This window comes from Amblyraja radiata, chromosome 34, assembly GCF_010909765.2.
Source record: "Amblyraja radiata isolate CabotCenter1 chromosome 34, sAmbRad1.1.pri, whole genome shotgun sequence".
In the NCBI taxonomy this organism is placed as follows: domain Eukaryota; kingdom Metazoa; phylum Chordata; class Chondrichthyes; order Rajiformes; family Rajidae; genus Amblyraja; species Amblyraja radiata.
In genome coordinates this window covers 14,918,193-14,945,972 of record NC_045989.1, presented here as the reverse complement: position 1 = coordinate 14,945,972, position 27,780 = coordinate 14,918,193, and the positions used below count along the sequence as shown (strand labels likewise).

At 41.1% G+C, this 27,780-nt stretch overlaps 2 protein-coding genes across 5 annotated transcripts in view; both read left to right on the top strand.

Moving 5' to 3' along the window:
- LOC116991483 (SHC-transforming protein 1-like) overlaps window positions 1-16,744 on the top strand; it is a 64,248-nt gene extending 47,504 nt beyond the window's left edge. Inside the window, exons 4-12 of the mRNA XM_033050113.1 lie at window positions 1,541-1,660; window positions 2,753-2,806; window positions 5,061-5,112; window positions 5,634-5,763; window positions 7,171-7,348; window positions 9,921-9,993; window positions 11,049-11,180; window positions 14,010-14,263; window positions 15,381-16,744. Of these exons, the coding sequence (XP_032906004.1) occupies window positions 1,541-1,660; window positions 2,753-2,806; window positions 5,061-5,112; window positions 5,634-5,763; window positions 7,171-7,348; window positions 9,921-9,993; window positions 11,049-11,180; window positions 14,010-14,263; window positions 15,381-15,497 (1,110 nt within the window). The 3' untranslated portion in view covers window positions 15,498-16,744. The remainder of the gene's footprint in view (window positions 1-1,540; window positions 1,661-2,752; window positions 2,807-5,060; window positions 5,113-5,633; window positions 5,764-7,170; window positions 7,349-9,920; window positions 9,994-11,048; window positions 11,181-14,009; window positions 14,264-15,380) is intronic.
- Window positions 16,745-23,069: 6,325 nt separating this feature from the next.
- cep152 (centrosomal protein 152) overlaps window positions 23,070-27,780 on the top strand; it is a 46,842-nt gene continuing 42,131 nt past the window's right edge. For 3 of the 4 annotated variants that reach the window (XM_033050623.1, XM_033050622.1, XM_033050620.1), the window contains exons 1-3: window positions 23,070-23,238; window positions 24,173-24,283; window positions 25,492-25,595. In XM_033050623.1, the coding sequence (XP_032906514.1) occupies window positions 24,197-24,283; window positions 25,492-25,595 (191 nt within the window). In that variant the 5' untranslated portion in view covers window positions 23,070-23,238; window positions 24,173-24,196. The remainder of the gene's footprint in view (window positions 23,239-24,172; window positions 24,284-25,491; window positions 25,596-27,780) is intronic. The other variant, XM_033050621.1, reaches the window with a different exon arrangement.

Sequence of the window (27,780 nt, the reverse complement as noted above, 5' to 3'; positions counted from 1 at the left end):
ATTAAGTTATATGCAGACAAGAGCATGGTCCACAGCGGAAATGAGGGAGAGTCTTTGTGAATCACGAGTTAAGTTTTGAATGTAGCTGTTAAAAGCTACAGATTGTAGCAGAAAGGGACCTCTTTTTATCGGGGGGTTAAGTCTAGCAATAGGAAAGATTTTTTGAAACAGCGAAGTCTTTCTGGTGGGTTGTTTAAAACAGAACAAGATTTTTGATTTATTTTCCAACAAGGATTTAGTTTTACTTTCCTGGGTTACTATCTCTAGTTGAAGGAGTTGGGTCTTGTTTTCAGGGTTTGATCAGTGCCATTAAAATCTGCTACTCGGAATGAGCAAGTATAATGTTCATAACTTTCCTTCCCTCCCTCCTGAGGCAATACACGACTCAAGCAATTATGTAGATAGCTCAACTCGAGAACATGCAACACTACATCTCCTATTGGAAAATAACAGGGGGCAAGTGACTGAAGTGCTGGCGAAGGAGCACTTTGGAACTAATGGCCATAATTCCGTTAGCCTTAAAATAGTTATGGAAAAAGCTAGGATTGGTCCTAAATTGGGGCAAAGATGATTTTGATGGCATTGAACTGGAACCTGCAATGATTGATTAGGAGAGGCTGATTTACGAGGGATATTAAGCCTCTGGACAGAAAAATAGGAGGCATATGTGAAGCGTAGGCAACTGGGATCAAGCAAATTACTTGAAGAGTATAAGATATGCTGGAGTACACTTATGAAGGGAATTAAGATAGCAAAATGAGGACAGTTTTAGGAGAAAAGGTGAAATAGAATCCAAAGAGATTTTATAAGTACTTTAAGAGGAATGGGTAATTAGGAAGAGAATGGGACCCCCTAAGGAGTAACTTGGAGCACAGGAGCTAGGTGAGAACTTAAATTAATATTTCTTGTCTATATTTATCATGAAGAAGGTTAAAGATTTAAAGAGGACTTGAAGGCACCTTTTGCATACAGAGGATGGTGGGTACATGGAACAAGGTGCAGGAAGTAAATGGTAGAGGTACAAACATAATACTTAGATATTTGGACAGGTTTAGAGGGATATAGGCCAGATACAGGAAAATGAGACTAGTTCAGGAGGGCAACTTGGTTGGCATGGACAAGTTATTTCCATGCTGTATACAGCTGTATGACGCATCATCCCCCCATGGTGATATACTAAAGTATTTCTCTGGGCTGATCTGACAACCTTGAGGAATAAGAGTTTGGCCATGGTCCAAATCTTGCCACACCATAAATATCCATTTGGTAACATTGTGCTTATGTCAGCAAAATATTGCAGATGGTATAAATATGAAATAAAAAATAAGTAACGCTGCAAGTACACAGAGAGGCATGTAGCATCTGTGGAGGATACATTAGTTACATTAGTTACAGCTGATTTGACTTTAAACCTAAAGATGCAGTTGATTTGCTGATTATTTTTCAGCATTTTCTGTTTTTATTACTTTTCTAGCATATGAATTAATGCAACAAAATGAATATTTAGAAAACCAATTGCTTTGGATTGTTTAACCTTTAGCCTCCCAGCAAAGAATTATCTACTGTCCTCGGAAAGAGTAACCTCCAGTTTGCAGGAATGCAGACTGTTATGTCCATCTCAACGAGCAGCCTCAGCTTAATGATCCCAGACTCCAAACAGGTAAGAATTTGTCATGAGCTAAGATTGTTCCAATATTATTTTGGAATAACTATAACGTTTGCCATGATGTGAATTTTGATAGTCAGTTGGGTCCAGCTGGGTTATCTTTCCTCTCCCAGGAATCCTTTTCACGAAGGTGGCACAGTGGCGTAACTGGTATAGCAGCTGCCTCAGAGCACCAAAGACCCGGGTTCGATCCTGGCCTCGGGTGCTGTTAGTGTGGAGTCTGCACGTTCTCCCTGTGACCACGTGGGTTTCCACCAGGTGCTCTGGTTACCCCACACATCCCAATGAAGTGTGGCCTTGTAGGTCAATTGGCCTCTATAAACTGACCCTACTGTATAGTGTGTGGATGAGAAAGTGGGATTATGTAGAATGAGTGTGAATGGTCAATGGTCGGTATGGACTCAGCAGGCTGAAGGGCCTTTTTCAGACTGTATCTCTAAACTACCCTTAAGGTAGTGACTTATCCCATCGTCCAAGGTTCCCTTATCTTGCCATCCTTGTCCCTTTTTCTGGAGCATGCTGGTACGGAACGTTCATCAGCTGATCTTTAAATGACTCCCGCGTGTCAGTGCGTATTGACCCCATAACAGCTGCTCCCAATTTGCTCTCCCTTCTGAAGCATGGGCGTCATCGCCTGACCTTAGTGTATTCTGAAAGGTCAACACCTGGAACAGCAACGCCCAATTCCTCTCCCCTGAATCTTTTCCAACTATCCCAGCTGCATTATTACAAATTAGGAATACGCAAAAATCTGAAATCAAAACTCTACCAAGTGCCACAGTAGAATAGAATGCAGCTGCTGAATTATTCCCACAGTTACACATATCCTTATTATCCAACCTCATTTCTCTTAAAGCTTGGTAATTGTAATGTTTTTATTTTCTAATTTCCCACTATTTTTATAAATGGAGGTGCTTAATCCCATGGTTATCAATATAATGACAGACCAACAATATAATCAAAATCCTTATTAAGTCTCTTATTTTATTTTGAATGTATATGTTATATTTGGTGGTTACTTAAAAGTAGAAACATTTCAAATTTCAGAAAACGATTGGAGATCAGCGAGTGCTCTTTGTTTTTCAGTTGATCGCCAAGCACCACATGCAGTCGGTATCTTTTGCCTCTGGAGGAGATCCAGTGAGTGCATCAGCTTGTTTCTGATTCTTTCATTGTACTTGCACAAGGAACTGCGCATCCTGCATTGGGCGCCGTGGGTAGTAGAAACTTTTCTAGTAAATGTGTGCAGATATATTTTGTACAGATTCATTTGACAGATCATAGGCACACATTGTTGAAGTTTTTATTCGCTCTGCCCTATGGAATTGCAAAAAATAAAAAAATAAAAATGTAAATTATTTTTATTAAAAGCAATAAAATACAATACAATACCATTTATTTGTCATTTGAACCTCACATGAGGTTCAAACGAAATTTGGTTTCTGCAGCCATACAAGAAAAGAACCAAGACACACACCAACACAATTTACACAAACATCATTCACAGTGAATCCTCCTCACTGTGATGGAAGGCAAAGTCTTGTCTCTCCCCTGTTCTCCATTCTTCTCCCGATGTCAAAGTCAAAGCCCCCGGCAGGCGCTAGCAAGTCCGCGGCAATTTAAAGCCGTGCCGGGCGATGTAAGGCCCTGCTCCAGGTCACTCTCAACCCCGCAATTCGGGCGAGAAAAGTCTCCGTTGCCGGTACCCCGCTAAGCAGTCTCCCACCGGGGACCCGCGAGCTCTTGGTGTCACCATCCACCGGAGTCAGGTCGCAACCGCGCGCCACCGCAGCTTTCCATGCTCCGAAACTCCTCACGCTTCGAAGCCGGCCAGCTCCACGATGGTAGGTCCGCAGCTCCGCAGGCTCCGTGACTTGAGCCCCCAGGTCGTTCCAGTTGGAGGCCGCTCCACGGTGCTAGGCCCCAACGACAACGGAGACCCGACAGGGAAAAGGTCGGGTCTCCGTGCAGGGAAGAGATTTAAAAGTTTCCCCCACCCACTCCCCACCCCCCACACATACACATTTAAAAGCCCACTACAAACTATACCCTCAACGGGACAAATAAATAATAAAAAATACAGACAGACTGTAGAGGTCGCTGCGACGTCGGTCGCGCCGCCTACCAATTGTACAAGAATAAAACATTCGACATGTAAAATTATACAATTATTGTACAGCTTCAATTTCGACCTTTTAACCTGAAAATGAGGAAAAAGAAGAGAGCGCCCCCCCCCCCCCCCCACCCACCTCACCCAACCCATAGTTGGATTTAAATCCAAATTTGTGTTGCGCCATACTATCCTTGTAAGAAATCGGTAAAGTGTGTCCATGTCTTGAAAAATTGATCTGCTTTTTCTGCCAAGAGAAGCGTAATATTTTCCAAATGTAGTATCTCGGACATGTGGAATTGTAAATTTGTGATACGATCATTGTCACACCTCCTGAACTGAAGCCAAGGACAATTTATCTAACAAATTCATAAGTGTTTACAACTGTACTTTTCTGATTTAACTTGTATTTAGATTATTTCAATATTTTAATAAAAGTATATCATAGTTGCCAATTATCAAGTGCAGCTAGTTTTGAAGAAAAACAGTATTGCTTCCGATGCTTGAAAAGATGGAGGGTTGGGGATGGTGTTGTTAATTTGCAGTTTTGCTTTTAATAAAGATATAAAATAGAAATGCATCCATTTGCCAAAGACATGGCTAAAAATTCCACTATCTAATGCAATATTTTTATGCTTCAACAATAACACTTCCTAAAACGTTAATGGGATCAGGGAAAATGTAGAATAGATCATTGTTGGCTGGGAGAAGGTAACAACAAAGCAAACAGAGATAAAATATAGTCAGAGACAGTAAGACTGGTCGGAGAACTGGGAAGGGGGAGGGATGGAGAGAGAGGGAAAGCAAGGGTTACTTGAAGTTAGAGAAGTCAATGTTCATACCGCTGGGGTTTAAGCTGCCCAAGCGAACTATGAAGTGCTGTTCCTCCAATTTGCGCTGGGCCTCACTCTGACAATGGAGGAGGCCCAGGAAAGAAAGGTCTGTGTGGGAATGAGAGGGGGAGTTAAAGTGTTTAGCAACTCGGAGATCACGTAGGTTTAAGCAGATTTGAACTCCTTATTTTTAATATAATTTTCACAAACAGCATTGGAATGACCCATAATGTTGTTTTAATGCCAATAAAATTAGAGACTTTTTAACTCTATTGCTCAATGTATACATCCTCTCAATTTTGCTTATGCTCAAGCATACTGCATGTTCACCATTGTTTCTAGTGGGCTATTCAGCGTCATCATTTTTTGATGATAAGTATCAAATGTAGTAGTGCAAATCATAATGGACCTTGTGCCTTGAGCTCTAACTGTCGACTCACTTATATTTTAGGACACAAGCAATTATGTTGCTTATGTAGCCAAAGACCCAGTGAATCAAAGAGGTAACAGTTTTTTTTTTGATTAACAGCAATTTCATTTGCATTCTGCATTCCTATAGTGAATGTTGTTGTACTCACCATGGCTATTGAACTGAATTGTACTCACCATGGCTATTGAAATTGGAGCATCGGCTGTCCAATTCAGCAGTTTCAAACATGCAGTTTCTTGCACTAAGAAAGAAGGACAATATTACCAGAAATGCAGACTGTAAACTGCATGATGCCGTGTACTGTCATGAATTGATCTTTGACCATGAAAGACTAAATTATTTCATGAGCTTCATTCTCTATCGTAACCTTGAATACAGAAATAAATATTGTGAACAAATTAGTACTGCTCCATAATTAGATTATTAGTACATTAACGCTATTATTTAAAATCTAGTATTAAAAATGCAGTACCAATGAGTGCATCGGTTGTGTAAAATGAGTGCCAGAATTATTTTGTAACTTTTTAAACCTTGTTCAACAATCATTTCACAAGCAATGAAAATTAAACTTGTTTTTCTTGCATTCTCTTTTAGCATGTCATATTTTGGAGTGTTTTGATGATTTGGCCCAATGTGTTATTAACAGCATAGGACAAGCATTTGAACTTCGCTTTAAACAATACCTGAAGAACCCACAGGCAGCCATTAAACCTAATGATGAGAGGTGAGTGCCCTCAAGTCTTCATCAAACAGACAAATGGCTGTTGTGGTATAAAGCTACAGCCAACCAATGTGGAGATGATTGGGTAACTCTCCTGTGAATCAAGATTGACGATTGCACTGCTCTCGTGGAAACAAGGAACTGCAGACTCTGGTTTACATAAAAGGACGCAAAGTGTTGGAGTAACTCAATGGGTCAGGCAGCATTTATGGAGGTGATGTTTCGGGTCACGTTTAGAATCATACAGCTTGGAAACAGGCCCGTCAGTCCAACTTGACCACTAGCCCACCTGCTTGCGTTTTGTCCATATCCATCTAAACCTATGCTATCCGTGTACCTGTCCCCAAATGTTTTTTAAACATTGTTATAATATCTGCTTCTCCAGACTCCAATCTGAAGAAGGGCCCCGACTCAATACGTCATCTATCCACGTTCTCCAGAGATGCTGCCTGACCCGCTGAGTTATTCCAGCACTTTATGTCCTTTTGCACTGCTTTGGTGATTGTTATTGATTTTATGATTGATTTGTTCCATAGAAATTACCTTCATTTATTGGGAGAGATTGCTGAGGTTTCTCAAATAAAAGCAGAAAATATGGAAACACTGAGCAGGAGCAGCGTCTGTGAAAAGAGAAACAGAATTTACTTTTCATGTCAAAGACCTTTCATTAGAACTGGGAAAGTGAAAAAGCAAGCTAGCTTTAACTTTCAGAGAAGATGTGATGGGATAATAATAATGGATGGGATTTATATAGCGCCTTTCTAATACTCAAGGCGCTTTACATCGCATTATTCATTCACTCCTCAGTCACACTCGGTGGTGGTGAGCTACTACTGTAGCCACAGCTGCCCTGGGGCAGACTGACGGAAGCGTGGCTGCCAATCTGCGCCTACGGCCCCTCCGACCACCACCAATCACTCACACACATTCACACACAGGCAAAGGTGGGTGAAGTGTCTTGCCCAAGGACACAACGACAGTATGCACTCCAAGCGGGATTCGAACCGGCTACCTTCCGGTTGCCAGCCGAACACTTAGCCCATTGTGCCATCTGTCGTCCCGATGGAGAGTACATAGGTTAGGGTCAGATTAGGGTTGTCCCACTTGCCTGGGAGGCAGCTTCTGTGTAAATGTGCTCAACATTTGCAGCATTTTTCATTTTTATTCCAGATAAATTTAATCTTTGATTGATGATGTCTGTGTTACTAAAGACCCTCAGATTTCTCAACAAATTGACTTTGTTTGCTTTTGGCGCAAAAGACAATGTTGAGTTATGCACCCTTCCTCTGCCCAACACACCAGCTAATGCACTGTTCTCAATAAATACTTCAAAGCAATCATTACAGTTGAGTACTTTTAAGATATCAGGGATGAGAAATTGTTTACATATACTTTCTTGATTTCATGCAGCAGAACAGTAGGCTTGGCCTTATGGAAAGTGGCGAATGAAGATCCGAACCATGGATACTGCAATGAAATCCCAGGTAAACTGGCCTCTCCTGCAAGACTGCAGAATGCAAGAGTAAATGAAGATTCGGTGATCCAGACCAATAGTAATCAAATGATTAAGGATGGAAACATTTCACAGGTTAGCATAATAGAAACAATTTTTACTAATATTCCAATGTGAGAACCAGCCAAAGTATGTCAAATCAAACAAATTAAACACATTTTAAAAGAGTCATAATTATTTTTACGAATCAATGGAAAAACATTTGAAAGATTTTGCAAACTGTATAGATTTATTTGTACGTTAGGAATTCCTACTGAAGACACAAGGTCCACACAGTTAATATTTAAATCATGTCCGATTCAGATTAGTTTATTGTCATATACTTTGTACAATGAAATTCCTTTTTTACATGAAGCTCATAGACTACACATTATGCATGATAAATACAACAATGAATACAATGACAAATGCAAAGCCACAGAATAATGCAAAGATTGTAGTGAAATCTGAAGTAGTAAAAAATATGTAAGTACAATAACAAAATAACGGAATCAGGTAGAGTTAAGAGCAAGAGTATGTGGCAGAACCACTAAGTAAAGGGAATGAAAGGGGAGATTGGTTTAGGAATCCAGTGAGGTTGCAATGGGGAAGAAGCTGTTCTTAAACCTGGGTGTTCAGGATTTCAAGATCCTCTAACTTCTCCAGAAGGTAAGATAGAGAAAATGGAATGGCCAAGGTGGAAGGCATTCTTGGCGATACTTTCAGCCTTCTCGATGCAAGGCAAGGTGAAGATGGACTAGGATGTGTGAGCCGGTGATGCACTGGGCTGTATCCACCATTATCTGTGGGTTCAGAGTCAAGAACAGTGCAGTTGCCATACCAGGCTGATGTGTATCCTGTCAAAATACTTCCTAGAGAGTATCAGTAGAAGTTTGAGAGAATACTCGTGGACATGATGAATCTTCTCAGATGCCTAAGAACTTAAATACGCTGATGCACTTCCTTGATCAGTGTGAAGGGACCAGGTTAGTGATATGGATGCCGAGGAAATTGAAGCTGTGATCATCTCTCCAGCAGCTCCGTTGAGGACAGGGTTGTGTTCATCACCACACTTCCTTAGGTCAACGACCAACTCTTGTCTTGCTGACATTAAGGGCTAGTTTGTTGATCAAACACTATAACAAAAGGCTCCCAATCTCTTTCCCATTCTCCATCTCATCCTTGTTGTTGCTCTGCCCGACAATAGTGGTTTTATCTGTGAACTTAAATATCGAGTTGGCGCTATATTTGGCCACACATTCATGGGTGTATCATGAGTAGAGCAAGGCATTGAGCACAGCCTCGCAGAGCACCAATATCGAGAGTTAGGATGAAGGAAATGTTAAGATAAATTCTAACTGACTGAGGTTAGACATCAGGAAGTCCAGAAGCCAGTTGCAGATGGAGTTTCGAAATAAGCTTATTCAGTGTTATGGTGTTAAAGGCTGAGCTGTAGTGAATGATTAGCACCCGGACATAAATGTTCTTATTGTTAAGGTGATCAATGTAGTGCAAACTATGTGGAAGTGTGGAACATATAACAAAAGATGAAGACGTCTGGTGGTTTCTAAGGAAAAATAAGTTTGGCATAGAGCACCATCACGAGCAGCAAGATTCATTAACTATTTATTGGCTGATGTTTGTTTTGATATGCTAGACCTTGATCCAGTTCCCTGTGTGAAGATAATCATGTGTTGGGAGGACCACTGGCACCAAGTAAAAATCGTGGTAGTGGTGGTACGATATTACATATATTCAGGCACCATGGACATTTATGTCAGTGTCCTTGATGTTACATGACGGGTTGATCAGATGTTGGCACATATATTGTATATGTTGAAACATTGGACATGGATTGGGCAATGGGCAAAATATATTTCATAGATTGCTTCCATGGTCACATTTAGTTGTTTATGTTGCACTAATGGTGTAGTGCTTGACTACATCTACCCAGGCCAGTTCTGACATTGCTCAAGATCTTGATTGAGATAAGGACTATCAGGATTTTAGTGGGACAGAGCTCACAAGGTCTTTCCCTCAAAAACATGTCCTTTTAAAAGTCCATTTCCTATTGTTCTGCTACAGATCACCCTTCCCTCTGAGAAAGGGTAAATAAGCTATTTTGGCGGATTCGATACCCGCATGCGCCAGCAGGCACCGCTACACTATTTCCTTACATTACCACCCATACCTTCCCAAACTTTATTGACCCTTGCACTCACCTCTAAATTTATAATCCGTGACCAACACTCCACCCATTCAATCACCAAATGATGACACTGTACCCCAAAATCTTACCTTCCTTCCACCAGCACCACTTCCTCACTACTAGTTTGGACTTCTGACTAGTCCTACCTCCTTCACATTTATCCAACCCAGAACCAGGGAGTAATTTGGGACTTTGTATTTTATTTTCATTTGTATGTTCTGCAATGCTGCTGTGCAGGAGGGTGTGCAAGTTGTTTATGGTAGTGGCCAATACCCCAAGCTTCAGTGAACGTTCAGTTTTTTAATGGAACAATCATTGGCACTGACCAACAATTGTTTACCATGCCACCCTGGGCAGAATGAATTTAGGCTAATGGTGTTTCCGTATACAAAGTCCTTTTTATTTATTTCTGTTGTAGTAGCAGGCCATTCTCCTGATGTTGAGTACATTGCTTTACAGACTGCTAACCCATCACCAGTCATCATTTATGAAAATTATTCCAATCCACACAAAGAAACGTTCACTGTGCCAGGTATGTCACAAATTCACAGATTTCAATTATGTCAAAATTATAGAATGTATTTATATCAGAATCATCTTTGATTGATTACAGGTTGTATAAATACAATGTTATCTGATTAAAAATTGCACTCCTCTGTTTATGTGGGTCTTAAGACAAATAATGCCGTTTATAATTGGTAATTGAATAATACAGTATATTGTGCCTGATATCTTAGCCTGCTGTTCCTATCATGATCAGTTTCTACCTGAGCTTTCACAAAGGTTTCTACTTTCTCTGACTTCAGCACATTTGTGAATATTCGGATTGGTTTGGCTTTGCCACTATGTCTAAGTTTATAACTTGGGAATACTATTAAAGATATTCATAGCTTCCTGATTAAACAACTTAGCTTTACCCCGAATTTGAAATCAACTGCACAGTAGTCGTCACTGACCTTCCAGTGATCTGTTTCCTTATTCAATGTTTGCTTTCCCTGTTGCTCAGGACCTCTCCTCTGAGCACTTAATGCTTTCCAAATTACCTAGCATCCTTGGTCTGGACTTGCAGCTGTCACACCTGTCCTGTTATCAAGCCTCATCCTTTGATGGCCTGAAATAACTCAACCTTTTCCTGCAGTTTTCTGCATCATGAAACAAGAGTAAAACAGGGGGAATAGAAGTTATCTTTTACACCGTCTCATTTCATACGTCGCTACTATTTCAAACAACAGCAGACTGCCAAGGGTACCATAGTATTACTGGAAAAGCAATCCAGAGTCACTAAGATATCATTGAGCCCAAGATATCACTTGTTTTGCCAATTATATTGGTAGATCTCACCAACTCTGATCTGGTTGGAGGATTACTGGAACAGAAATGTTACAAGAACGTCCATATTTATCGGATAGATTTGAATAATAATTTATCATATAGATTTAAGTGACTAACTTAAACTTGCTCCTTGTTTGAAACAGAAACAAAGTATCCAAGTTTGCAGATTTCTAAAGCACAACTTACATGTATAATTAATAGTTTTAGGTTGCTGATCAACTAGACTTGCACTAATTATGAAAACTGTTCTTCCAGGCAAAGCCATCAGCCCATCTGATCTTTTTGACGATCCATCTTACATGAACACTCAGAATCCCCACCCTTCCACCATGATGGGAGTGTCTGGACAGGTATCTGCTAATATTCACAGAGATGGGTGTAATAGAAGTAAGTTTATTTAAAAATCAACGTAGTCTTTATCGTAATTACAGAAATTATGTTCATTTCCACACAGCCACTATTTCAGAAGCATCTTGCTTTGTTGTGTACCTAAAGCAATGTTGAAGCTGACTTCAGAAAATGTAAAACATGAAGGACATTTAGCTCATTAACTTCTTTCATTTGTCACATTCAAGCACTGCTGCAGTGTCTGAGAAGTTGGCAACAAAAGCTTGTCCTTTCTCATATACAATCAAGAGATTCACATATATTACTGTAGCCAACACATTTCAGCACATCAAGATTTATTCAGAAATACCTTTGTCAGGTAAATGTACTTTACAAATGTTGACTCCGTTCTTGACATTTTCACTGATTTTTTTATTTGCAAAAAACTTCCTTCTTTGGAGAAAGGTGGCAGTAGATTTGCCTCCTGTCCTACCCAATGTAAAGAAAGACTGAGCAGAGTATGTAACAGGGATTGAATCTACAGCAACATACGGTGTGGAATCAAGGCCTTCAGCCGGCTCCAACAACCATGCCCCATCTACACTAGTCCCAGTTGCCTGCATTTGGCCCATATTCCTCTAAACCTATCTTATCTATGTACCTATCTAAATGTTTCTTAAATTTTTACCAGGACTATGTTTAAGTCACAAGGAGAGGTTGAATACGCGGGTGCTTTTTTAAAATTTGAATGTAGGAAGTTGAGGGGTGTTCTCATATGTGCATAACATCATGAGGGACATAGACAAGGTGGATGGTTAGTCTTTTTCCCAGCATTGGAGAGTCATTCGTATCATCCATGAATGCCATATTGCTAGAGAGGGTTCATGGAGACCTCGGGGTCATGTCCATGGTTCACTGGAAGTGTGCAATGCAGAGAGATAAGGTAATAAACACAGTATATGGTATACTTGCCTTCATTGATCAGGGTGTTGAGGAAGAAGATCATATAAATATGCAGGACAGAAACATGTCATTCAGGCCTCCATGGAATTGATAATTAATATATTTCTAACCCTTTCTAGCAAAATGACATTAATGCATGATACAAATTCACATTGTTAATAATCTTATCATTATTATCTACTTTGTGCAGAAGCATTCAGTGACAAATGTAGATATGTGCACACTTCAAGCGTCTTAAAATTCTGATTAAATGTGCAATAAAGAATGGGATTGTAGTTACCAGAAGAATGAACCATAGTCACAAAGATGAATACCATGTATAAAATTCATCATTTTTGTTAGTAGTGGCCCATCTGTGGTTTGTTCTTGTGATTCCCACAGGAAGAGGCTATCACATTTCAAGTAAACTGCATGTTAATAGAACCTTTGGTCTACAGAGTCCAGATGGAAAATAAAATTAGATCTACTGGACAGTGCATATGAAGCATCTCATTTACAAGCAAGGATTTGCTAAAACCTCCAGGTTGAAAAGCAGCCATTTCTGATTTCAAATTATAGACACTGCAGTGTTGTTGTTTTGTTTTATTTGCATGGAATTATAGTATAATAGCCAATAAGACATACTGCACAATGCAAATTATATCAACTGTGGCCTGTATTCTACAGGATGGGTTTACCTGAAATAATAATTGATGTCCATTGCAGTTATCTGAAATGATCTGCAAATTAAATGTCTATTCTATTTGACTTTTTGATTATATGGAACTGATTATAGTCAGTTGATTGACTATTTGATTATAGCCTGTCATAATCTACAGATGAAATCAACAAAAAAGGAATACTTATTTTAAAGAATCAGCACGTGAAACTCACTGCGGTGGTCTTTGAAATCTTAAAGAATCCATGCCCAAAGTTTACAAATTAAAGCAACATAGAGCTGTTTAATCTCATTAAGGTGCACTTTTTGTTTATGCCACATTTTTATTCTGATAGGTGCAAGTGACTAAACAGTGGTTCTTGAGTGGGGTGGGGAGGGTAGGAAGTGGTCAAATACAACTGAGCATTTCTTAAATTCAGTTCCATAATCCGCAAGTAACAGATGGGTCTTAATTCTTTCGTGACATCTCTTAATCTGTATAGTCAGTAGTTCATAAACTCCTAGAATTGTACTCTGGTTAAACATAAAATGGTGAGTTGAAGAAAATTAAAATCTGAAAATACAATAATCTTAATAATTGTAGGAACGATCTTTAAGCTATTTTTCATGAAGTTTGGGTCCTCACTGGTTGAAGCAAAGGGTGCTGAATATCACTTCTTTTGGTGTTTAAACATAAATTCAATTGGTTCCTTAATCCCTTTGAAAATCAATATTAACTTGTTAGACAATGAGTTAATTCTTAAATCAATGGTTATTTTTTGTTTAATCTCAAATATAGCAATGTCATTTTATTTTGCAATCTTTGAATAAGAATGTCAATGTTTATAGTCACAATCACAGGATCTGAGCTAAGACTGAGTAAATGAGAAACCTCTTCATACAGACGGTGATGAACTTGTAGGATTTTTTGCCACAGTAAACAGTGGAGAAAACTGCTGAATATATTTAGGGATAGATAGATTTCTACATGTGAAAGGCATCGAGCCATATGGGGAGAATGCAGGATTCGCATTTGCAATCACTTTGTAAGATTTTATACTCTCCATGCATTGGGAGCCATACAATCTTTTTTATTTAATTCATGTTTCCATTGAATATTTGACATTTATTCTTTTCTTGATTTTTCACTTACTAATTTTTGATTCCTCACCTACCACGTAATATTCTCTTTTGTTATGCCCTATCCTGCTTTTGGTGTGTGTGGTGTAATACCACTGTGCCTCATTATTCTCTTGTCTTTATTCATCCATGGCACCGATTCACTGAAGTTGCACAGAACAGGGCAGCAGCCAAAAGTTCAAATGTGGTCCCCATGCCTGCTACTCACTCTTCCATGAGAGAGCTGCTCATGAAGGAAATCTGGTATTGCGGAAGGATGAGCAGACAGGAAGCTGAAAGGTTGCTGATAAATGATGGTGACTTTCTGGTGCGGGAAAGCATGACAACACCAGAACAGTATGTACTGACTGGACTGCAGGGAGGACAAGCCAAGCACTTACTCCTGGTGGACCCTGAAGGCATGGTAAGATTTAAAGACAAAGTGCTGCTTTTTGAAAAGAAAAATAATTACATGTGCATTTCAATTTTTTTAGGTTTATTATTGTCACATACCAAGGTATTGTTTGCATGTTATCCAATCAAATCAGATAATATTGTACATAAATGCAATCAAGCCAAACTCAAGTATAATAGTTAGAACAAAGGCAAAGATACAAACTGCAGAATATAGTTCTCAGCATTGTAGTGCACCAGTTCCATGGACAAGTCCAATGTCCCTAATGGGATAAAAGTGAATGAGACAGTACCCTAGCTTATGGAAGGACGGTTAGAAGCTTAATTGTCAAACCTTGTTCCTTATGACGAAAAAAACACCTTGCTCTATAATGTAATGGAACAATATTTAATTTTACTAAACTCAAATTTATTTGCTTACATTTTGGAACGCAAAATTCTTTATAAACGTCAGTGAGGTCCCTCCCATCTGAAACCTATGTCTTCTAGTTTTAGAATACACTAATCTGGAAAGTGTTCACTTTATTCAAGCCCCTCATGGTTTTATATATTGCAATAAGGTCACCTCTGAGCCTCCGATGCTCCATAGAAAAATAAGTCCCAGCCTAACCAGCCTCTTCCTGTAACTCAAGCTTTTAAGTTCTGGTAACATCCTTATGAATCTCTTCTGTGCCCATTCCAACTTAATAACATCCTTCCTATACCTCGGCAAGCAAGACTGCCCATAGTACTCCAAATAAGGTCTCACCAGACTTATCAAATGCAAACAAATGTTACTAGCTTAAATGGGCATCGTGGTTGGCATGGACAGGTTGGGTCGAAGGGCCTGTCCCATGCTGTATGACTCAATGATTAAGTCAGTTTCTAATTGTATTTAATCATTGTCATTTCTGTATTGAATATAATTCATACCAACAGCTAACAAGTTGTCAGTTTGAGTGAATAGTTTTTTTCACATCCAATTCAAAGTTTAATAATATTTATCTTATTGCTTTTAACTACCTTAAACCCGGAAATGTATTTTGCAGCCTTTGCCAGGCAAGATTTATTATTATAAAACACGTTGAATTTTGCATGAGATTACTTTTTATTTATTTTACTAAATGTTTGCACCTTTTCTTATAAAGGTGAGAACAAAGGACCGTTTATTTGACAGTGTCAGCCATCTGATCAGCTACCACGTGGATAACCAGCTGCCAATTATCTCATCGGGAAATGAACTGTACCTTAAAAAAAATGTCTAGGAGAACAAACTTCAAATTAAGAGACTTTGCTTTCAGTTTTAGCCATTGCGCCTGTTGGAATGTAAAAAAGCTAATCTGTGTCAAAGGAAAAACGTTCACTATCTGTGCAGTTTCTTTCAAGAAATAAAAATTTCAGACTGCAATTGTCTTGATCATTTTGCACTTCTGACTTAAGTATTTGTTAGAAGTGGATAGATAATTGCTTTACTGTCATTGTACACAATAGATAATATTTTAGAGATATAAATCGTGAAATAATGAAGTGTAACCTATACAATGTGTGAATGTTTAATTGTTTATTTCTAAGCACACTGGCTTCAAAAACAAGCATAAGCCAATCCTAACGAACTGTAGACCACGAAAACGTGCCTTGATTCTATAGATATAATACTGCATATGTACATGTTTTTTTACAAAAAAAATCCCCAAATGATTTTGCTACACATAGGTTCAGTGTCTTGAAACAGAATTTTATCCAAAAACCCTTAGGAAATGGAATGGAATTTGGTATTGCTTTTCTGTACCAATACCGTTTGAATTTCAAGTACCAATTCTATTACAGCTTTAAAAAGCACTTTACTAACTTGGGGCTTTACTATTTTCTGTTCTCTAATGTTAGAAGATTTATCACGTGTGAATGTGTATATTTATGCATCTTAAGTCAAAGTTGAGTATTTCTAATGGAACAATTTTACACTTTCAAATTACATGATATACTAACAAATTGAAGCTGATAGAAAAATATCTTTAAGAACTGTACAAAGTTATACATCCTTTTGTAAATGATAAAATATATATCTTAGATAATTTTGGAAGTGGCTTGTTATAAATGCATCTCCTCACTATATATCATTAAGAATAATTAATAGTAAATTAGAATTCCAGGAGAATAATATTTTTAAATATTTTTGGCCGGTTTCAACACTGGAGTACAATATAAATTTGACTCTTTTTCATCCTTTTATCAAAGCATGGTACGATTGTGAAATTTCTATTATTGCTTTTTTCCCATGACTGGCACAGTTCAGCGTTGTGCCAAACTTTACAGAATGAATACAAGGTATTTCCATTGCATGATAAGTCCATCCACACCCAAGTGTTTACTGCAATTAATAAAGTATTTTTAAATTCTGAAAAATATAAATGTTGCATGATTATGAATGCAATGTGTCATTTGTAAATATTACAACAGTGCAGCCCTGCTATGCACCTTTGTGAAAAATAAAAGATTATTTTATTCATTGCTACTTCACAGTTCCCTGTGTTATCTTCTCTTTCCATTTTTTCTTACAACTTATAGGCTATTTCGTACAGAGTCCATGCTGGTTCAAGTGCATATCACCATTCCCAGCAACCTATTTTTTTCTCCAAATATCCACCAATTCCTGTAACAAAATGGTTTTATGTAGTCTAGATATTGTGGACAGCTGTATTGTTCTATGCCTTTAATACTCTAACAATGTGAAATAAATAAAATATTGCTCCACATGGGCCAAATGCAAGCAAATGGGATGCCCAGAAAGCTAAGTTGGTTAGCATGGACAAGCTGGGCCAAAGGGCCTGCTTCATTGTACTTCATATTCCTAGCTTTTTGAAAGACTTGATGGTATAATGAATTTGATAATAATGATTCGCTTCTGTTCCTTTCTCCTGAAATAACTTTAAATTATGTAATTGAATTAATTCGATAGAAAACACGGCTTTGAGCATTTATTATGAATCATCATCTGAATTTCCAGAGGCTGGATTTCTTCACTATGTATCTTTTCACCCTTTATACCAATATTTCTCCCTCTAGTGAAAATACTAAATCATTGCATATACCATCTCACTAATGAGGAAATTCATCTCTATTATCTTGTCCACAATCTACATATCAATAGTACTATTTGGATCCAATTTACATTTTTGTCTGCATTTATATGCCCGCTGCAAGCAAGATTTTCATTGTACCTGTACCCTGCCGTACTTGTGTACGTGACAATAACCTCAACTTGACTTGAGGTAACACAACAGCACAGATTTAATGTAATTGGCGAATAGATTATAATTATTTTTGAATCATAGAGCGTGGACACATGCTTTTTGGGCCAAATTGTCAACAAATTTCCCACCACTGATGTCTGGCCAAATGGTCTTGTCCCTGGCTTATCCTTGCTGCTCTTATTAAATAACAGTATACATTTGCCACCTTTCAGTCTTCTGGAACTTCACTCATGGTTAAAGATAGTGTAAATGCAGGGCTGCCAACATTGGGTGACAGTTGGGAGTGAGAAATTCCGAGAGACAAAGCCCGAGGGAGCATAGCGACCGGGGGGGAGGGGGTGGGAGGAGGGGGTGGGAGGAGGGTGTCCCCCTCACATTGGTATGGAACTTTTGCATTTTTCAGCTTGAAATTGTGCAATATGGTGCATGCTGTAGCGAGTCTTTTAACTTACACTTGAATGCAATATATATGCTTTAAATTGGATTGGAACGTTTTTGAAGGGGGGGAGGCTGAGCTATCACTGATCACTGGCCTTGGGGGTACCCGGTGAGGGAGTGGAGCATCCGAGTGGGGAGAGGGTGTGGAAGAAGGGCGTCCCCCCTACCAGGGTAGAAACTTTTTGAAATTTGACGTATTAAAATCATGTTTTAGTGCATTTTAGAAGTATGATTTCAATGTTTTTTGTATGAAGTATTTTTAAGAGGTAACTTTTTAAGGGGTAGCTTTATCCACACAAAAGGTGGTGGGTGTATGGAACAAGCTGCCAGAGGAGGTAGTTGAGGCAGGGACCATCCCGACATTTAATAAAAAGTTAGACTGATACATGGATAGGATAGGTTTGGAGGTATGGACCAAAAGCAGGTAGCGTAGCTGGGACATGTTGGCGGTTGTGGGCAAGTTGCGCCGAAGGGCCTGTTTTCACACTGTATCACTCTATGACTACATTATACTTCCACCATGCATGAATCCGTCAAAATCAAGTGATCTAGTTTTATTGCCTCATACTCAAGCATAGAAACATAGAAAATAGGTGCGGGAATAGCCATCGGACCTTCGAGCCAGCACTGCCATTCAATATGATCATAGCTATTCATCTAAAATCAGTACCTTTCCTGTTTTTTCCCCACACCCCTTGATGTCGTTAGCCCCAAGAACTAAATGTAACTCTCTCTTGAAAACATCCAGTGAATTGGCATGCACTGCCTTCTGTGGCAGATAATTCCACAGATTCACAACTCTATGTGTGAAGAAAGTTTGTCCTCATCTCAGTCCCAACTGCCCCCCCCCCCCCCTTTATTCTTAAACTGTGACCTCTGGTTCATAACTCCCCCAACATCGGGAACATTTTTCCTGCAGTTACAGTAAGTGAAAATCTAGCAGGCAAGCAGGGTGCTTTCTCCAACCACCCACATTTGAATTCCACTATCTTCCTCCGTTTCTACCCAGTGCTTGGTACTTACTTCCAGCAGCCACTGGTTGTTCTCCTGGATACACCGAACCGCAGCCAGCCTGGGTGAATTTGGCACAGAGACTCTCACGGCAGCGGCGCAACGCTTCCGACGCCTTGCACTGAGGCTGCTCCATGGCCGAAGCTGCAGTGAGCAACTCGCCAGTCCAGCAAACACTCGCCAGCCCCGCTCCCCGTCCGCATCTGGCCCCGCCGCTGCTTCTGCTCTCAACACCCGCGGCCCATGCAGTTGATATGAGTTTTGAAATTTTCGTTGATCACAGAATTTCTCACAACAGAGCGAGAGAAATTTGTGATCAGCGTGAGAATTTGGCGAAATGCGTGATTCTCACGCTCAATGCATGGGGGTTGGCAGCCCTGCCTCTCTATCCCCCTCTCTCTCCCTCCCCCCCTCTCTCTCCCTCTCTCTCGCCCTCTTTCCTCTCTCTCCCTCCCCTCTCCACCTCTTTCTCTCCCCTCTCTCTCCCACCTCACTCTCATCCCTCTCTCTCTCCTCTCCCTCTCTTTCGCTCTCTCCCCTCACCTCTTTCCCCTCTCTCTCTCTCCTCTCACTCCCTCTCTCTCCCATCTCCCCCTCACTCTCTCCTCTCTCCCCCTCTCTCTTTCCCCCCTCCTCTCTTCCCCTTTCTCCCCTCTCCCTCCCACCTCACTCTCCCTCTCTCCTCTCTCTCCCCCTCTCCTCTCTCTCTCCCCCCTCTTTCCCTTAACTCGCTCTCCCCTCTCTTTCACCTAACTCCCTCATTGAAGATCCTCAAAATGTCCAATGTAAGGGCAATTGTGAAGTCCGCCAGATTTTATGCAAAGGATTTGTATTTTTCAAGCTTCAGGAATTCCATCAGGGTGTCGTTCCAAGCGTGCCATTTTCCACGAGCACCCATAACGAATCCAAAGAATTTGATCGTTGTCCCTTTGGTCACTTCGGCAATCTGTCCCCTCAGATGCTCGTATTTCTCGGTCTTTTCCTTCCATGCACACTCCAGTTCCATATTGTTGCTCTCGTACCTCACTGTAACATCGACCACTGCCACTTCCTATCCTTTGACAAAGATCAAGTCGGGCTGCCATAGTCTTCCATCCTCCGTCCTGAACCTCGGTTTGATGTGTACATCCCATTCGTGCTTAGCAACCTGCGCCTTCAGTTTTTCCAAGATCTTATTATGGCGCTTAATTCGTGCGTTTTTGACTGCGAGACATTGTCCTGAGATGTGTGCCAACGTTTCGTTGGCCATTGCACATCTTCTGCACAGTTTGGCCATGTTGGTGCGGTCATATGAAATGGTGCATCTTGTGGGGTATAAGTTGCACCTCAGTAGCAGTCTCTTAATGAATAGAGACTGCTTCATTTTATGATGCCCATACAGCCATGTCGGGTCGTTCTTGTAGTAGTGGATGCCGGGGCCCTGGGCCAAAAGCTTGGTCCATTTTTCGAACTCCCATCTGCGCCATTCCGCATATTTGTTTACGGGTTTGGCGGTTCCTTCCGCTTCGGGTAAACTTTCTTCCATTTCCACAATGGTTGAGAGGCCCGCCTCTTCGTTGTCATTCGATTGAGCGGGTTCGAGAAATTCTTCGATTTCTCTTAGCACTTTGAGGTTTCTCAGTTTGTTAATGTGCTCCACATTGTTATTACCCCGGAACTGAAATGATGCCGAGATGACTGCATCTTCTGATCTTTCCAGGGACTCGGGTTTTCGGATTATTGCTGATGGGATTTGCACTTCCAGTTTTGGTATCCCGAGGCAGCCGTCCTTGTTTTTGGAATATAGAATTCCGTCTGTTGTTTCTGCAGGAAGATGTAATATTTCCTTCACTGCCTTCTTAATTATATTGCCTAGTTTTATGACGGTGTTTTGCGATGCTTCCGCCAGGATGAGGTGGTAATAAATCCTTGGAATCATATGTGTTTTTAGGATCTCGAGCCTTTGTGTTGGCTTCAGATCCGTCTCCTTCAGACTTGAAATCCACGTGATTGCGGATGATCAGCCATGATCACAGTGAATGGTGGTTCTGGCTTGAAGGGCCGAATGGCCTACTCCTGCACCTATTGTCTATTAATACGCGAAAACAGCAATGTGCTACAACCAGCAAAATTTGCAGGCATCAGCTGGACGGCAAGATCAGGCTCAACCCTTAATTGACTGGCATGAACACAACAGTCATTGATTGCTGCCTTACGTTTTCACCTCTTTGTGGCTGCAATCAATTCCGTCTTAAATTTGGTAACTCTCAGGAACAAGAGTCACTGGCTTCCATTCTAGTTCTGTGGGTTCCAAGGTGACTAATGAGGTCAATGTGGACCCCATGATATTCCAAAGGTGAAGTGAAGCAGGTACTGCCTGGGCCCATGGGTGGCTAGTTGTTTGGTGCTGTGCTCCTTGTCATGTACAGGGCTTCTATGTGCATGCAATACAATGCATTTAATACTCTCAATACCACTTTATATCTCCTTCTCCAGTATAATTGACCATGGCACCAGTGGCGGCATTGCATTCTTTCAAGGTTTTAATCTCTTATGATTCTTGAATCAGAGCTTCCCTTTGCTTTCATAGCAAGTACCAGCACACACACGTGATGAGACTCCAACTAACAAATCTATAGCTGCAAGAAGTCTGAAAACACTTACATCGATTTGTGATGTGGTTCTGCTTTTCCTCTTTTGTAGCACTGCCTGACCTGCTGCATATGTCCTACATGTCTATATGGTTCTGTACAGCCACATTTGGAATATTGTGAGCAATTTTGGACATCATATCTGAGGATGTGCTGGCTCTGGAGGGGGTTCGGAGGAGTTTACAAGAATGATCCCAGGAAAGTTTAGGTTAATCGATGAGCATTTGTCGGTACTGGGCCTGTATTCGCTGGAGTTTAGAAGAATGAAGGGGGACCTCATTGAAACATACAGAATAGTGAAAGGCTTGGATAGAGTGGATGCGGGGAGCCTAGAACTAGAGGTCATAGCCTCAGAATTAGACTTTCTTTTAGGAAGGAGATTAGTCAGAGGGTGGTGAATCTGTGGAATTCTTTGCCACAGAAGGCTGTGGAGGCCATGTCAGTGGATATTTTTAAGGCAGAAATTCTTGATTAGTACAGGTGTCAAAGGTTATGGGGTGAAGGCAGGAGATTGGGGCTAGGGGGGGATATAGATCAGACATGATTGAATAGCGGAGTAGATTTGATAGGCCTAATTCTACACCAATAACTTGTGACTCGAAACATTGACTGTCCATCGTTTTCCGCCCCCCCCAGATGCTGCTCGACCCGCCGAGTTCAAGATTCGCCGAGTTCCTCCAGTATACGAGGAGATAGACATAAACTGTTGGAGTAACTCAGCTCCACAGGCAGCATCTCTGGAGAAAAGGAATGGGTGAAGTTTCAGGTCCAGACCCTCCAGCATATTGTTTGTTATGCCAGATTCCAGCACCTAGCCTCTTGCACTTCTATTTTACATTCTCTCCCTAACTGTCTTTGTAAACTGGATAAAATCCACCACAGACAGACTCTTTCCCAGAAAGACTCTGCAACCTGAACTGTTAAACTGTTAAACTCTGCAACCTGAACTGTTAAACAAAATTCTCCTCCTCTCTCCGACGACAGTTCTGACCAAAGATAGCTCTGCTCTATAATCTTTGGTTCTGACTCTCAGTCTGAGGAAGGATCTCTACCCGAAACGTTACCCATTCCTTCTCTCCAGAGATGCTGCCTGCCTGTCCCGCTGAGTTAGTTCCTCCAGCATTTTGTGTCTATCCACGATGTAAACCAGCATCTACAGCAAAGATCATAATCAGAGCGGATCTACAGTTGCTTCCGAGACGGTTAATCAAGACGAAGATGTTCGATATCACACCGGGCGCCCGCCCTATGGATGAAGCCGCGGCCAATGGACGCCCGCTCCGTAGACGAGCCCGCGGCTGGTGGGCGGCCGCGCTTTTCCCGCGGCGCTCGAGCGCCAGCTTCTCCAGCCTGTGGGGACCAGCGGCACCGCGCAACCAAGCCCGCTACCGGAAGTCCCGCCCATGCAATCTGATTTGAGAACAGTCTGGTTCAAATCTCGGTCCTTCCTTGTTAGTGGCTGTATCCGATGTCGATCATCCAACGTCGCGACGTGAGGTTTTCAAGTTCGGTTGCACTGGTGGCGGTTGTTATTCTTGTGGACGTTAATGGAGGAGCGATGAGGCTGAAGGATGAATTGCTGGCAGTGGAATGCGTTGTGGTCAATGATATATAACCCAGTCGCCAGGGCACCAGAATGAAAAGATCGCTGTTTGCAACGTTGGTTTCAACATTAGGTAAGTTTCAGTAATTTTGAGTTTTGCTGCTGTTGGAAAGAACATTGACGAATCAGCTTCAAACTCCATAATTAACCAGCATCAGCTTTAAATGTTGGTTTATCTACTTGTGTTAACACCTCAACAAGGCTACAGGCCAAGTTCCCAGTCGTTTATTCAATGAGTTCAGATTTTATAACATGTATTTTAATCAAACGTATTGATACACTTGTTGAGTGATGGAAAAGGATCCACGAGGAATGGATTCTATGTTTTTTTATCAGTTTGGTTGTAAATATATTTCTTTGGATGTATGTCACTCATTAAAAATCAAAGTAGTACTGTATATTTGTAATGCAATTCACAAGGCAACAGAAAAAAGCTCCTTTATTAAGTATAAAATAGGATGGTCTGGTTTAAACACATCAAGTGTTTTGCCACTTTTGAGTGATGCCTCAATCAGTAGAAGTCCCAAGTTTAGTGTTTTCCATTGCTTTTATAATTTTAGATGTCATTGTCATCAGATTAATGTATTCTGATACCATGATTGGACAATTGCTAGTATAGACATAATTATTATCAGCATCAGCCAGAAGAAGGGTGCATATCTTGCACCCATAGATGCTGCTGCACCCGCTGAGTTCCCCCAGCAATTTTGTGTACCTTGCATATCTTGCAATCCTGGAGTGAATGGAACCAAGGCTAAATTATAAATATGCCTTAGTATAAGATATAATCTGGATGATCTGAAGTTCATGGAGGGTGAAGCATTGGAATATGTTTAAGAGAGCATTCAAGGTGTTTCACCAACTGATTGCTGATGTTCTGTAACAACATGCAAACATGTATAATAAATGTTACTATTGTTATCAAAGTAATTATTTTTGAAATTTGTTTGTGATCTTTTATGATTTGATTTTCAAATGAAATAGTTGGAATGTTATTACATTATTAGGTTTGTTTTACCAAGTCATCTAAGATGTCCATAGACTTTGACAGTACGACTTTGCCAATTCAACATGCAGAGGAAGAGTATGACAAAGAAGATTATGAACGAGAACAGGAGGTAAACGCCCAACCCACTTCTGCCTCTGCTGCATTTCCTATCTTTTCTAAGATTCATTTTGGTTTAATTGAAATTCACACTAGCACAGACTTTTAAATCATTCTGAAGTCTCAAGGTCTGTTCTGCTATTCAATAAGATCATGGATTATCCTGCGTCTCAAGTCCACATTTCTGCCACAGTCCTATATCTTCTGATGCATTTAATGTTGTAAAATCTTATAAATTCCAACCTTGTATGTACTTAGACTATCTATTCCCCTCATGATCTTATACACCTCCCTATGATCTCTTATTTTTCTATACTCCATGGAATACAGTCCTAACGTGCCCATCTTCTCGCTGTAGCTTAGGCCTTCAAGTCCTGACAACCTTCTTGTAAATCTTCTCTGGACTTCAGCTTAACAATAGCAGGGTGACCAAAACTGAATGCAATACCCCAACTATGGCCTCAGCAGCCTTGTACAGCTGTAACAAAATATCCCATCTTAAGTCATCAATACACTGACAGATGTAGGCAATTGTGCGAAAGGCCTTGAGTTATTCTTAGTTCCGGGTACATTGGTTGGAGGAAACAATCTCTTTGTTTCTACCTTATCAATCTTGTTCAGCATCTTGTATGTCTCGATTAAATCCATGCCAGTCTGTCTTGCTCAGCCTTTCCTTATCCCAGGGATCAACTTAGTAAATCTTTGCTGCATTGACTCCAAGGCAAATATATGCTGCTTTAGATACAGATTTTAAAGGGACATTTTACTCCTGCAGTCAAAGTCATTGCTTTATTTGCTTTCTGAATTACTTACTATATCTACATGTTTAATTTCTACATGTTTAATTTCTGAATATCATAAACCAGCACACCTTTGTACTCCAGCACGTACTAATTACTTTAAAAAACCCACAATTTTTATAATCTGCTTAACAGTGTGCACACATCTTTCCCTACGTTATATTCTAACTGCCAATGATTTGTATGATAAGGAAAGGTAACCTTTATCCTAGAGTCTCGCTTGTGGCCACAGAAAAGCCTGATTGGTTCACCAGACTCTGGGGTCTCCCCTATCATTATTAGGAAAGGATTCCATTCTGAACACGGGCATAGCGTACTTTTCATTGTGCTGTATAGCAAGAAAATATGACATTTGGTGGAAGTCTAAATGATATCAATTTGATTGTTATACTGATGTTTTATTTATTGTTTTTATATTCAGCTACACCAGCTATTGATGACCGGTCTTCCTGATGATATGCTCGAAGACAGCAGAGACATTTGTTCCCCAGAGCTGAATTACTCTCGATGCAGTGCTAATAACAGGTTTTTTATAAAAATTGGTCCATTTCTTTAGAACTATGTTTATTGTTAGTGTTAGTATTTAAGCTATTAATTTAGTTGAAGGGTTGGGTAAGTGGAAAGCAGACAACATTTCAAAATAACTATAATTATGAAGTAGAGAAGAGAAAATAAGTGATAAATATTGGGGACCATTAAATATTGGGAAACATAATAATCCAATCAAATGTCCAGTGAAATAAAATTATTTCTGATAGACAATAGGTGCAGGAGTAGGACATTCAGCCCTTCGAGCCAGCACCGCCATTCATTGTGATCATGGCTGATCAACCACAATCAAAACCCCGTTCCAGCCTTCTCCCCATATCCCTTGACTCCGCTACTTTAAGAGCCCTATCTAACTCTCTCTTGAAAGCATCCAGAGAATAAGCAAGTTAGGTATTCCAAAAAACGCAAGGAATCATGGGATTTGTCAAAGGTCACTCGCGATAGACACTCTCGGCAACCGTGCCGCTGCATGCACACAAACCTGCGCCTCGTCCGCAGCCTGGATCGAACCTGGGTCTCCGGCGTCGCTGAGCCGCCACTGGACCATCCCCGTCCCCTCCCAAGTGCCCCACCTCCATCTGGGGGCGGCCGGAAACGTTCGGGCCGACCCCGGACCAATGGGGAGGCGGCCAGGCCCACAGCCAGCGCAGAGAAGAAGCTCCAACCCCAGCTCAACTCTGCCTGCCCCGCCGGGTTAACCTACAGCCCTGGACTGACGGGACACCAGCCCGGAGCAGTGGAATTAGCGTTTCTTCTCCGCGCTGGCTGTAAGCCTGGGCCGCTGCTCCCGGTTAACCCGGTCCAGGGCTGTCGGTTAACCCGGCGGGTCAGGCAGAGTTGGGTTGGGGTTGGTGCTTCTTCTCTGCGCTGGCTGTGGGCCTGGGCTGCCGCTCCCGCCTGACTCCCATAGGTCCAGGGTCGCTCCAGACGTCTCCGTCCGCCCCCTTACGGGGGTGGGGCACTCGGATGGGGACGGAGATGGTTCAGCAGTGCTTGCATCACCAGAGACTCGGGTCGATCCTGCTACGGATGAAATGCAGGTCTGTAGTCATGCAGCAGCACAGTTGCCAAGAATATTTATCGCGAGTGACCTATGACCTGGGCAGTCGGAATACCGAACTCGCTTATAGACCTCCACTGCCTTCTGAGGCAGAGAATTCCACAGTTTCACAACTCTGGGTGAAACAGTTTTTACTCATATCCGTTCTAAATGGCTTACCCCTTATTCTTAAACTGTGGCCCCTGGTTCTGGACTCCCCCAACATTGGGAACATGTTTCCTACCTCAAGTATGTCCAATCCCTTATTAATCTTTTATGTTTCAATAAGATATCCTCTCATCCTTCTAAATTCCAGTGTATACAAGCCCAGTTGCTCCATTCTTTCAACATATGACAGTCCCGCCATCCGGAGAATTAACCTCGTGAACCTTCGCTGCACCCCCTCAAAAGCAAGAATGTCCTTCCTCAATTTGAAGACCAAAACTGCACACAATACTCCAGGTGTGGTCTCACCAGGGCCCTGTACAACTGCAGAAGGACCTCTTTGCTCCTATACTCAACTCTTCTTGTTATGAATTTGTATTTCATTATTTTTGCCTGATATCAGCGTCAATATTGATTTGAAGAAGGCAAAAGAGATGCTGGAATCTGGAACAAATCGCAGGAAGCTAGAAGAACCCTTGAGTCAAGCAGCATCTGCAACACCCTGCATCAGGACAGGAGTGGGGGGGGGGGATGGAGGGCGGAGAAGAGGAAATATTGTCGTTAGATTACAGTACGAAGTGGATAGGGTCGAGGCTGGTACACGTTGGTGGAACCAGTTGGGGAGGGGCTGATGGTGGAAGGGATGGGAAAGGTGAATAAAGAAAGAAGAAAACAAGGTGGACAGTTGAGTGTGTGTGGGAGCTCCTTCGGTCCCTTCCCCAACGGGTTCCACCTATCACCTGCTAGTCCCAATCCCTCCCCCAGCTGATTCCATCTTCCCTCCATCCCATCTGGTTCCATTTTTCACCTACTACATATTTAACCTATCCACCCACAGCACGTTGCTATATGTTGGCAATCTTTTCTCTTCCTGATATGTTCTCATGCACAGTTTTGACCCAAACCATCAACTGCTTGTCTCTACTGATATTGTTTGATCTGCTGAGTTCTTCCAGC